Here is a 12,022-nt window from a genome sequence, read left to right on the forward strand (position 1 = left end):
ATACATATTTGAAAACAAAATTTGTTGTAATACTGTATTTTAGTATTTTTTTTTTCCAGTAATATGTATGTATTATGTCAATTTGAATCTGGATGGTATCACAAGTTACAACGACTGATGCAAATCAGTAAACTTCATATATTTGGTTATTATATTATGTATTTAGTTGTATATAATAACACAAATAATTGTGATGCTTCGTGGGTGTGTTGAATAATCAAATATGGATAGATGAGAAGATACAGTCGTATAGCTATTTTATACAAGATTATTCATGGCATGATATGGAGTTGTATTATTATAAGATAGACAATAAACGATTTTCGACTTAGCTGTACCACATGATAAGTCGTTAGGTCATTTGTTGATGAAATGGATTTGCCTAATGCTCCAGTCTACTCGTAGGCCAATTCTTCTTTTTTCTTTTCTGTAATTTCGATAATTCAATTTAATGGGTCCACGATCAAAGATTTATATTAGGAGAATCGTGTTTCGTCTGTAATGAACAAAAGAATCGAGTGCTTTTGTCTATAATGTTTTACAGGTATGAGCACAAAAGACAATAGATGTATCTCAAAACTTCAAAGACTTTCTATTGGTTTATATAATAATATTTACTAACCCTTAAATATTTTAGTTTTTTCCTGTAAATAATTCATAATTCTCAGTTTACCAACTATATCTCTCAAATTAAACAACATTCAAAAGTTTCTAAAATTTCTCCCATATCATTGGTTTACAAGTCTGTTTTTAATGAAAAGATATTTGCATACAAAAGAAAATATGAGAATGGGTATAGGAACCAAGTTTTTGCCTGACACATACTTGGTACGACTTCTTGTTAGTGTTACTGTAACCAGCTTCAATATAATTAATACTACAAGTTGAGAATCCTGAGATGATGATATTTATATATGATTGGAAAAAAATAGAAAGAAAGTAAAGATATGAAAAAGATACATTAAGACAAGTCATGTGATGTGTTGAATCTGAAATAGCACAGTACAGAGCATTGATTTAGATCTGAATCAATACGGGGAAGAGACTTAGCAGAGAAGTAAGTAACAAAAGCCGCAGATATTGGTGTCACATGCACGTCGTGTCATGTGTCCATTCTTGCTTTACACGCCCCGCCGTTTTCACTTTGATCAACAACGCCGCATTGTTCCGTCCGTACAAGTTCATCGACGTACATTTTTTTTTTTTTTTGGTCGAAAACATTTTTTTATATTTTTTTATTTTTATTTTTATCTTATTGTAACTCTTTTTATCTTTTCAAATATCATGTAGTCAAATACTGAAGTAGATAAATAAATGAGTGGTTTTAGGGTATTCACGAAATAAAGATTTAAACATAAAAAGTAGAATCTTGGAGAAAATTAACAAAAACAAAAATAGAATATGATGCAAAATAATGGAATACATCAGAGAAACATGTGACTATTAAATGCAAAAGCAGCAACATAAGTAACTCGAAAATAGAGAAAAATTTATTCAAAAAAGAAAAGAAAAAAGATCATGAAACATCTAAGATTCTTCCGTCCTAAATAATACCCTTGCATCATAATTCAAGAAAGTAATAAACAAATCCAGCTAAATATATTTGTAACACGATTTCCAGATCATCTATCTACTATTATTTCTCAGACTTTTTATGTTTTTGTTTTTGTTTTGATCGTACAAGTTTATATATAAATGATACGACCCAGCCAATCATATGTCTGTGTTTGTAATCATCCGTATGTACATGTGCAGAACACAATCAAATTACGTATACGTATATTATTCTATAACATCACAACATTATATATACATTATATGTAAAAGAATGATATAGTATTATAGTATACGAGTGCTTACATTTTACCTATATGATATGTAATATTATATAAATATTTACGTGTACACGCGAATAGGCTCGTTCAGAATTCACGTCATACTTGCGTATATAGATCATAGATGATATATATTAGTTTATTAAAGGTACGGGATGTCATAACAAAAACTGTAGGTAAAATACGTCAATTATAAATGATAAAGGGTCTTCTGCATGTAACACTAGGACGACTCGTTATCATTTTCATCCGGTTTGGTGGAATCAAACTTCTTCTCGTGGTTTCATACTAAACAACCATAATCTACTAAACCGAACTCAGTACAATTTGGTTCGCCGTTGTATGATGTAAAAAAAGAATTGAAATGTAAGCATTGATGAAGTAACTAAATACAGTATATATACTTCAAAATATATCATTAATTCCGATCAAATTTTGCCTATAAAATTCCAAGTTTATAGGAAGTAAGAACAGAGTTCCAAATGGAAATGAGATCAATGGAGATAAACCAAGTGAATTTTTATAAGTTGAAGCAAAGAATCATAAAGTTGAAGAAGTAGACTGGTTTCTTTATTTACCAATGGATTTCAAATTATCATGTTGCAAAAGAAATGAAAAAAAAATGCACTAAATGATCTCTTTTGAAAGAATCAGAAACCTTCCAAACACTATTCAAATCCCGAAGATGATTCAAAGAATATGTTTATTCATATTAACAATGGCACCATTTGTTAGATATTTAACATCTATGGAGCAAAACCGAAGAGAGAAAGAACGAGACAGAGGTAGAGCACGAAGAAACCGAATTGATGGAAACTCACCAAAAAAGCTAGAGACAGAGAGAAGGAATGACCTCCAAAAACTGTTTCAAATGGACATAATAAAAGCTTGGAACAAGTTCTCTGCACAACGCATCTGTTCAGGTGTGCCTGATAGGAGAGCAATGCGATCCCTTGTGAAGTTGTGGAATCAGAAATTTTCTATCATCGCTCCTGATATCTGAAGGAGAGAGAGAGAGAGAAGTATGCCAAATGAAAAAAAAAAAGGAGGGAAAAGAAAAACCGAAATAACGATCAAAAGATTTCAGAAACAAACCCTTCTTATGTTCTCCAAATTGCCGCCTCCTTTACCCATAACTTTACTACTGCATTCGACGGGACTAGAATGTCCAAGGCAGAAGATGAATGCAATCTAATAATCAAGAAAGAACATTTACAGAGTCATGAAAAAAGTGATAAAGAATAAGCCAACTTCTTTATTGTAGTTTGCAAACTTACCCTCCATATGAGTATGAACCGATTGATCCAAAACCATTACCTCCTGCCTATTTATGAAAAAATAGGCTAAGTCATGAGTATGACATTTACACCAAGAGAATCAGCGGAATTCAACATGCGACCTTACAGGGAAACTTCCATAACCATAGAGTCCGCCTGAAGAAACCATTCCCAAGCTACTTCCCCAAAACGGATGTGTAAACCAGGATTACTACTACTCGAGAAGAAACTACTATCATGAGATCTTTCAGGAGGATTCCAAGCAGCAGAGCTGCCTCTATTGCCTAAAACATCCTCTCGAAGTCTTAGAACAATCTGGATGAGAGCATCTCTTACACTGCTGACTTCACCTGATACCTAATGGTAACAAAGAAATGAATCTTCAAAACTGAATATAAAAGCAACAGAAGAAAAAAGATTTGAACTTTGATGAGGATCATAACCTCAACAAGATCATCGTTATTCCCTTTCGAGATACGGATATTGGCATTGGTTCTTTTCCTGATTTCGGTTATGACCGAGCCACTTTTCCCTATAACGCATCCAATACCCTTGGAAGGAACAAGAAGTTGCATCTTAACTTTTTCCTCATCCTCATCATTGATCTTCGCAGAAGAAGAACAGCTTCAACAGCCATAGACTTCACATCATCAGGAAACTGAAGAAAACACACAAAAAGGAGTATTCATTCATACAACAAAAACAATATATAAACAAAACTTATAGAAGAAGGATAAAAGTGGAATCAAACCTCTGTAGCAGTGACAATGATAACACACTCATCATCACTATGCTTTGCCCTATTAACTTCAATACGAGAACCGCTTGCTTCTCTCATTCCCTTAACGGTTGATCCATCTCTCCCGACAACACGGCCAATATTGGACAAAGGGCACAACACTTTCAAAACCAACTCTTCTGATCTTGAAGACCCGCCAAAAACATGAGACACCGGAAGAGAAGAAGCAAAAAACAGGCATTGAACTCTGCATAACCCTGAAGGTCCCCGTTACGAAGAACAGGATCATGATTTGTGTATAATCCAGCTTGAGGATAGACAGAATTAGAAAGATCCGATGGCATAACAATCCTAGCTGGAACTTCTAGGACGGTTGAATCTAGAGGAATCTGTTCTTGGGGATTGGTTTTGTACATGATAGCAGAAACAGAGAAAAGTGCGTTCTTCACAGATTCAGGCTCACCAGATATCTACTTGATTGAAAAGACGAAACATTCGATAACAATCAATTAGCAAAAGAAAAGCAAGCAAGATTGAGAATATTAAGCAATTCCAGATGGCTAACCAGAACAATATTGTCAAATTCCAAGGCACAAGCGTGAGAAGGATCCGAGACATCTTTCGAAATAACCTTAACACTAGCTCCACTTCTACTTCTTATCCTCTTAATGTTCGAACCAGCCTTACCGATCACACTAGAAGATTGACTAGACGGAACTAAAAGGCGACATTGCTTCTAATCATCTCTATCTATCTTAGTGTTATTTCCAGCGCTAACAATTGCCTCGTGGCTTGAAGAAGAGCATCTTGTGCACAACATAGTGGCTCGGTTTCGCTCTTTGTTATGTCGATTTTCTCTTTAACCGAGCAATAGATTGTTATGACTCTTTCGCTGCAAGGTAACTGATCAATGATTTTGATCTTCGCTTTCGTGTTATGCCTAATCGCGTTTATGACTTTACCACTCTTACCTATAACACCTCCAATGACTGCCACAGGGCATAGGATTCTGTAAATTACAAGTTCGTCCCTGTTGATGTTTTCATCGTTGTCATGCGAAATTCGCCTCTTTTGATTCCTCTTGTCCTCATTGTTGTTTCTGTGATTAGATTTCCGTTTCTTCCGCTCAACCATTGTTAGTGTACCAGGAAACAGAGTTGAGATCAAATGGTGATTAAAGGCACGTAAAGGAGAAAACTTTTGCTAGTAAGAACAATATATCTGATTCGAAGAGTCGGATAAAATTGAGAAAACAGAAAACAAGTCTAGACGAGTCTGAAATTGAGTGAAATTAGAGAAAAATCAAAGTGACAATGTGATCAATTTGGAGCTCATAAGAGTTTTGAAATTCGACAAAATAAACCAAGACATACGGAAGTTAAAAAAGACGATAGGAGAGATTGGCACAGATGTAGGTGAACAAGAACAACTTTGAAACAAAATTGAGATTGGTCGGAGAAAACGTTTCGGGAGATGAAGGAGGACGGAAGAGAAGACACGGCGGCGGATAAGTTAGATTCTTTGATCAGTTAGACCAACCTTTCTTTTTTATTTCGTAATTGGTCCCGTTACTTCAAAATTGACAAATAAGACCCAAAATTTTTGTGTCAATTTGTTCTTTCCGTTCCCAAACGATGCCGTTTTCTTATTTAGGGCTTTTCGGCAAAACCGACGTAGTACGGAACATACGCGATAATCTATTTCGTCTTCTCCGATAATCGTCTCAGACTCTCAGCTGAGCGCGAATCGACGCCGTCGATTAATCATAGCGTTTCTTGAGCCTCGTCGGTGAAGCTCAGAAGACTACTACGTACAGAATCTTTTCTCGCTTCTGCTATATCTTTCCTTGTCCGATTTGCTTTTATTTCTTTGGTTTTGGGTATCTTCTGGGCTTACTCCGTGTTTGTTGATCGATTTTGGTCATTGTTTATGAACTGATTTCGTGTTGATGACTGGATGGTGTGGCTGTGTGGGGGAAATTAGAAAGTAGACTGGCTCGAATCTGTAATCGTCTTTTCGCTAGATTCGTAGTTGCTATGTGTCAAATTTTTGAACTTTTAGATTCCGGAATTTGCACTGTTTTTGTTAAACCTCAAAAACCACTCTGTTCATATTATTGAGCCAATAACAATATGCAACTAAGACTTTGACACAACAAAGTTTACAACTTCGGTTATTGCATCTATCTGATTCGAATGTTACTCTATTTCTTCATAATGTGATTGTTCCTCATTACTTTGTGTGTGTTATTGATGTTTAAGCTTTGTTCTGGTGTAAAGCATATACAAGAATGGAACAAGATGCAGAGAGAAGCGCCACGACTGTTGCATCGACCTCTCAAGGGTCGAAATTAGATCCGATAGCTCGAGTGAGGAAGCTCTTGTTCCGCCAGATGCTCGTGGGAATCAAAGACGGGAGATTCTTCCTTGGAAATTTCCATTGCATTGACAAACAAGGAAACATAATTCTCCAGGACACCGTGGAGTATCGTAGCATAAGAAGATCGTCTCCTTCGCCTACTGAACAGCGTTGTCTTGGTATGATCCTAATCCCTTCCTCTTGCAGGACATCTTGCCATGTAGATTGCTCTATCGAGGAACAGCTTTCGTTGATTCAGCTGAAAGAGTAGAGCCTCTTTTACGACTTGATGAGAGAATCTCTCCGGAGTTCATCAAATGTTTAGTCTTTCTGAATGACATCCGATTGTACATTAACTATGAAGTCTATAATTCAAACATTCGTACTGTCACAGGTTGTGATTTTATGTAGCAAGAAGTTTCTGAGTGCATTTTCAGTTTAAGATCAAATACCACCAAAAAAACGTTTATTACAAAATCATGAAATAGAAAACTACATTTGGAGAACACACACATACACATGCTTTACAAACACTTACAATAAACTACAAGAGAAGGTGTTCAACAGGCGCTTCTTCTGGGATTGTTTCGACGGAACATTTCCATAAACCACTCGTGTTTTTGGGTGAAGAAGATATGTCCAATCACTGGGTGAAGAAGATATGTCCAATCACAAATCCGCAGAACACACCAGGTCCATAGGCTATAGCCGCTGCTATCCAACTAATCACTTGTTGTTCTTCTGGCTCCGACAAATCCTCGGGTTCTTGTGGTTTAGGATCAAGGACATGAGTTTGTCCGCATATATCTTGGAGACCGTAGAGTCTAGGGTTGTCCATGAATGCAGAACAATTCTGCCTTTGAAATTGTGTGCCTCGTGGTATAGGACCTTCCTGATTGTTGTGGGAGAAGTTCATAGTCGACAGAAAGGAGAGCCTGCCAAGATCTGGAGGAATCTGACCTGATAGCTGATTCCGAGATAGGTCAAGTGCCTCGAGATTTTTCAAATTTGCCAGCGATTGAGGTATACTGCTTGTGAATGCGTTACCTGACAAGTTGAGAAGACGCAATTCCTTGAGCAATCCAATGGATTTTGGGATCTCTCCAACAAAATTGTTTCCCGAAAAGTCAACAGCTCTGAAATCGTTTAGGATCTGCTCAAATTCCGTATCGACACCTTTATTCACCATTTCCATCCAATTACGGTGGCGATCACGATAACGGGGATCATGATAATACAACTGATCTTCCATGTACAAGACACCAACTTCTTCGGATGATGTGGTCATAGCACGCAAGTTGGAGAAATAGAAAGGTGGCAAAGTTCCAGTGAAGTCGTTATGTGAAATATCCATGACTTTTAAACTTTGAAACCCAATGGACTCGTTGCGATCATACAACCGCCCGTAGAATTTGTTTGATCGTAGGATCATGACATGTAACGAGGGCAAAGAACTCAACCAAGATGGAAACTTGTCCTCGAATCGGTTGCCTCTCACAATCAAAAGTTGCAAAAAATAGCAGTTGATCAATGATTCTGGAAGTTTTCCCTCCAATTGGTTATCGCTGACGTCAACTAACAGTAAGTTGAAAGCACGGCCAAATATCTTTGGAGGAAGAATCCCACTGAAAGTGTTGTTACGCAAATTTAGCTCTATGAGACCAGTAAAACTATCCTTCAAACATTGAGGGATAGAACCGTTGAAGCTATTGCTGGACAAATCTAAGACTTCTATCGATACAAGCTTGCAGATCCAAGAGGGTAATGGTCCTCGGAAAGAATTTGAACTCACATCCAACCCCTGGGTTCGTGTTAAATCGGAAACTTCAAATGATTTGTCAAAACCGCTAAAAGAGTTGCCAGAAAGAAACAACGTCCCCAGGCCCGCTAAATAACCAGGTATTTCACCTTCCAAATTATTGTTGGAAATATCCAGATGCTGGAGTTTTGGTAAATTTAACCTAGGGATTGGCCCAATGAAATTGTTGTGGCTAAGATCGAAATCACTGAGGTTGACTAACTTTGATATGGATGTGGGGATTGACCCAGTGAAGTTGTTGTGGCTAAGATGGAGAGTTTCGAGGTTGACTAACTTTGATATGGATGTGGGGCTTGGTCCAACTAAATTGTTGTGGCTAAGATTGAGACTAACGAGGTTGACTAACTTGGATATAGATGTGGGGATTGACCCAGTGAAATTGTTGCTACCAAGACGTAAACTTTCAAGATTGGGAAAATTTGATATGGATTTGGGGATAAGGCCATGGAATCTGTTTTGTGAAAGGTCTAGCTCCGAAAGCTTAGAGGACGAAGATGTATTACTAAACTCTATAGGTCCCTTGAACTGGTTTCCACTCAAACTAACCCCTCTTAACGAAGGAATCATGAACAAGGATGTAGGAAAAGGCCCGGAAAATGAGTTTCCACTCACATCAAAGTCCTCCAATTTGTGGAATCTACTCATGTCACGTGGAAGCGTGGATTCAAACTGATTATCGGCAATGCCTAAGAAGGACAAAGTGGTTAAATTTTCTAGTATAAGAGGGAAATCCACACACGTGAACTGGTTGCCTGAGATGTCTAAATAGGACAGTTTCATTAAGTTGGCAAATGAAACAGGAATGTTCCCACTGAACTCGTTACTGCCAAGGCTCAGGTATCTTAGTTGGGTTAGGTTTCCGACTAAAGGCAGAACTTCACCTACTAAATGATTTCCCCAAAGGTCAAGATGTGTGAGATGAGAAAGGTTTCCTAACGAAGAAGGAATCTCTCCATAGAGATGGCAAAAACTAAGACTTAGGTTACGAAGATGATGGAGTTTGAAAAGACCACTATCTGGTTTCAAAGAGTTGTTGAGAGAGATGCGACTAAGGTTAAGTGAAATAACCTCGCCAGATTTAGTATCACACGTGACATCCTCCCAAAAACAGCAATCAGTGCTCTTGTTCCATAAACTTATAGATGGATGTTCCAAAGAGTAATAAGATTTAATTACCAGAAACTCGTGTTTGAACTCCAGGAGAGCATCCCTCTGGTCATGACGGCAATAGTGGAGCATGGGAGAAGCAAGAGTGTGTAGAACGAGGGAAACCAAGAAGAAGAAGGAATACAAGGTAAAAATGCCAGAAAAGCAATAAGATTGGTTTGAAATCATCATTACCCTCTTCTTTTTTTCCTTCTTTCTTTTGTGTTTGTTTGGAATTGATAGTTTTTAATGATTATGGCTTATGCACCTATTTATCAAAAAACAAAAACTCAATTTGTCTTGACTTTGGCAAGTCTTGCGTCAAGTCGTCGGATCCGGTTAGTTTTTTCTTGACGGTAGGGTTCGCCGTGGAACTGACGTCTTCAAAGCATTGGCTCTTGTAACTTCATGTGTCTTTGTAAGTTCATCCACCGATAGAAGTCTCACACTCTCTTTCGTTTTCAACTCGCTCCCTTAACTTCCAGTTCCACTAAAATAACTCTGACCGCATGTCCCTGATTTTCACTCTTTTTTCATATTGTGCCCCAAACTTTTGATTTATTTCAATCTACTAAAATTCTCCAGGTCACGGTGGAGTATCTCGTAGCATAAGAAGATCGTCTCCTTCGCCTACTGAACAGCGTTGTCTTGGTATGATCCTAATCCCTTCCTCTTGTTATGTCGATTGCTCTATCGAGGAACAGCTTTCATTGGTTCAGTAATTGAGCTCTCGTTTAATACTTCACGAGAGTATCTCTCCAGATTTCATCAATGTATAACCCAATATTATCATGGATTTGGTCTCTTCATTATGCCCAAAATCAAAATCTTTATTTTGTGTCCTTGTATTTGTATGATAAATGATTCACAAAATCTTATCAAGAAAAAATGTATACATGCATTGGAAACCCTTTTGGAATTTTTTTGTATTTACATTATTGAAGACAAAAAAAGATATTTGTTTTCTTCAGAATCTGTCTCTATAAGCTGTTCCATACACAATGAGGTAGGGTACTGTTCTAACAACTGTGTCAATGGGAATGGCAAAGTTCACACCGGAAGACATACCCGACCCTGCAACACAAACATTCTCTTTCTTCAGTATCTTATTCAAGTTTTAAAACAGAGAATCAAAGAACAGATTTATGTTTTATGTTCTTTAGATTTGGTAAAAGATCACATTTTCACCTTTGCGGGTGAAAGTGGACGTGTTCACGCCTATGGTATGACCATAAGAATCAAGCAATGGCCCTCCAGAATTTCCTATATACAGCATTACATAAACGAAAAAACTGCGATATTCATAAAACCAAATAGAAGAAACTGAGAGATGTTTTGTGAATTACCTGAGTTAATATCAGCATCTGTTTGGATAGCCTCTCGAATACTCTTCCCATTAGGTGAAGGTATCTCTCTTCCCAACCCACTCACAACCTACAAATCCCCATGAATAACATACAGTGAAATGTTTCGAGTATATATACAAGAACTCAGGAACTTCTTACTCTTACCCCTATTGTCAAAGTGTTTTCATATCCGTAGGGATTCCCGATCGCGAAGCAATTCTGACCAACTCGTAGATCACTGGAGGTACCGAGAACAACAGGTTTTAGTTCACGTCCCTCGGTATCAATCTGAAAATGTAAAAGGTGTTAATAAGGACTAAACAGGTATGACTCAAAATGGTCAGAAAATATGCTCAACGTCTTTTTCCTTAAGATTACCTTCAACACAGCTAAATCATTATCTGGATCAAGACCCACAATCTTCCCAACCTTGCTAAATCTTGTTCCGATGGCATCAACTAGAGACACCTGCACAAAAGACCACACAGTAATTTGCTCTTAAGTTACTTCGTTTGGCTTTGTGTTTTTTTTTCGCTGCAGTTGGTATAAAGAAGAAGGAGACCTTGCAACGTTGTAATCCACTCTGATCTGTAGCTAACTTGGCAATGACATGATAATTTGTTACCTACATTGTACAAGACACAAGCTTTTTTCAGATTTTTTCCAGGATTCAAAACAAGAAACTTGAGTTTTTCTTTCGCTTAACACAGAAGAAGGATTTTTTTTTGGCTTACAATGTGACCGAGGTTATCCCAAACGAAGCCTGAACCTGTCCCTTCGATCTTCGCATTTCCCTCATCAGTGAGTGTGAACTCGTTATCAGTCGATGTTTTGGGCAGCTCAAAGTCTTCGATAAAAACAACAGACGGCGAAGTTTTCTGCGAAAAGCAAGCAAAATTGAGATTTTTTTTCTACAGAGAAAAAGATAAAGGGTCAATCTCAAAGGAGTAATTAGGCCGAAACCTGGAAGAGATTGACATTTCTCTCTTCTTCGTCCTCGAGCTCATCCTCTTTTTCCTTGAATAGCTCCAACGCGATCGCAGATTCAACCGGAAATCTCTGACGATTGGAACCAAGCAGAGTCGACGCGAGCGCTAAACTAGAACCGAAGATCAAGATTCTTCTTCTCCGATCGACGACGTCTACAGGATTCGAACAGGAGATAGCTAACACGAAATTCGACCGATTGAATGGAGGTAAAGCATAAGAGACTGAGGAAAAAGCTTTAGAAGAAGCAAGAGCCACTGCCATGGCTTCTTCTTCTTCTTCTTTCTAGAAGCTCTCCTACAATGGCTCTCACTCACTCAACTTCCCACCCTAGAGGAGATAAGACGGAGGGAAAAGGTTCGGTTTTTTTCCCGGTTCGGTTCGTAATCGAACCAAAAATGGTTCTGTGATTCTACAGATTAATCAGGTAACCGGGTTAACAGTTTGGCATGTTAATGGTTGGTTGATAAATGTGAAAAAGTCACGTGATAAGAACAGATAAAAAAAAAATATAC

General features: G+C 37.7%; 4 protein-coding genes across 4 annotated transcripts; 1 reads left to right on the forward strand and 3 right to left on the reverse strand.

Annotated features, from left to right (window-relative positions):
- Positions 1–2,591: 2,591 nt before the first annotated feature.
- Positions 2,592–4,985, reverse strand: LOC18031092 (KH domain-containing protein At4g18375). Its single transcript, XM_024149724.1, is given in 12 exon segments — positions 2,592–2,834; positions 2,931–2,977; positions 2,980–3,026; positions 3,113–3,159; positions 3,240–3,310; positions 3,313–3,469; positions 3,556–3,722; positions 3,725–3,770; positions 3,864–4,087; positions 4,090–4,321; positions 4,417–4,643; positions 4,646–4,985. Coding segments are annotated over 12 exon segments (1,737 nt in total). The 3' UTR covers positions 2,592–2,702.
- A 1,149-nt stretch (positions 4,986–6,134) lies between these two features.
- On the forward strand, positions 6,135–6,634 carry LOC18031093. The gene has a single exon (XM_024148848.1). It carries the CDS (start codon positions 6,142–6,144, stop codon positions 6,478–6,480), a length of 339 nt encoding a protein of 112 aa, XP_024004616.1. The 5' UTR covers positions 6,135–6,141; the 3' UTR covers positions 6,481–6,634.
- A 24-nt stretch (positions 6,635–6,658) lies between these two features.
- Positions 6,659–9,396, reverse strand: LOC18031094 (receptor-like protein 12). The gene has a single exon (XM_006414051.2). The coding sequence runs from the start codon at positions 9,364–9,366 to the stop codon at positions 6,853–6,855; it is 2,514 nt and encodes an 837-aa protein (XP_006414114.1). The 5' UTR covers positions 9,367–9,396; the 3' UTR covers positions 6,659–6,852.
- A 637-nt stretch (positions 9,397–10,033) lies between these two features.
- LOC18031095 (protease Do-like 5, chloroplastic) lies at positions 10,034–11,850 on the reverse strand. Its single transcript, XM_006414052.2, has 8 exons — positions 11,484–11,850; positions 11,255–11,398; positions 11,083–11,145; positions 10,899–10,988; positions 10,686–10,808; positions 10,521–10,608; positions 10,363–10,437; positions 10,034–10,248 (listed from the first exon to the last, which is right to left on the reverse strand). Exons 1-8 carry the CDS (start codon positions 11,769–11,771, stop codon positions 10,142–10,144), a joined length of 978 nt encoding a protein of 325 aa, XP_006414115.1. The 5' UTR covers positions 11,772–11,850; the 3' UTR covers positions 10,034–10,141.
- Between the last annotated feature and the right edge of the window lie 172 nt (positions 11,851–12,022).

The sequence above is a fragment of the Eutrema salsugineum genome, unplaced genomic scaffold (genome assembly GCF_000478725.1).
Source record: "Eutrema salsugineum unplaced genomic scaffold, Eutsalg1_0 scaffold_1, whole genome shotgun sequence".
In the NCBI taxonomy this organism is placed as follows: Eukaryota; Viridiplantae; Streptophyta; class Magnoliopsida; order Brassicales; family Brassicaceae; genus Eutrema; species Eutrema salsugineum.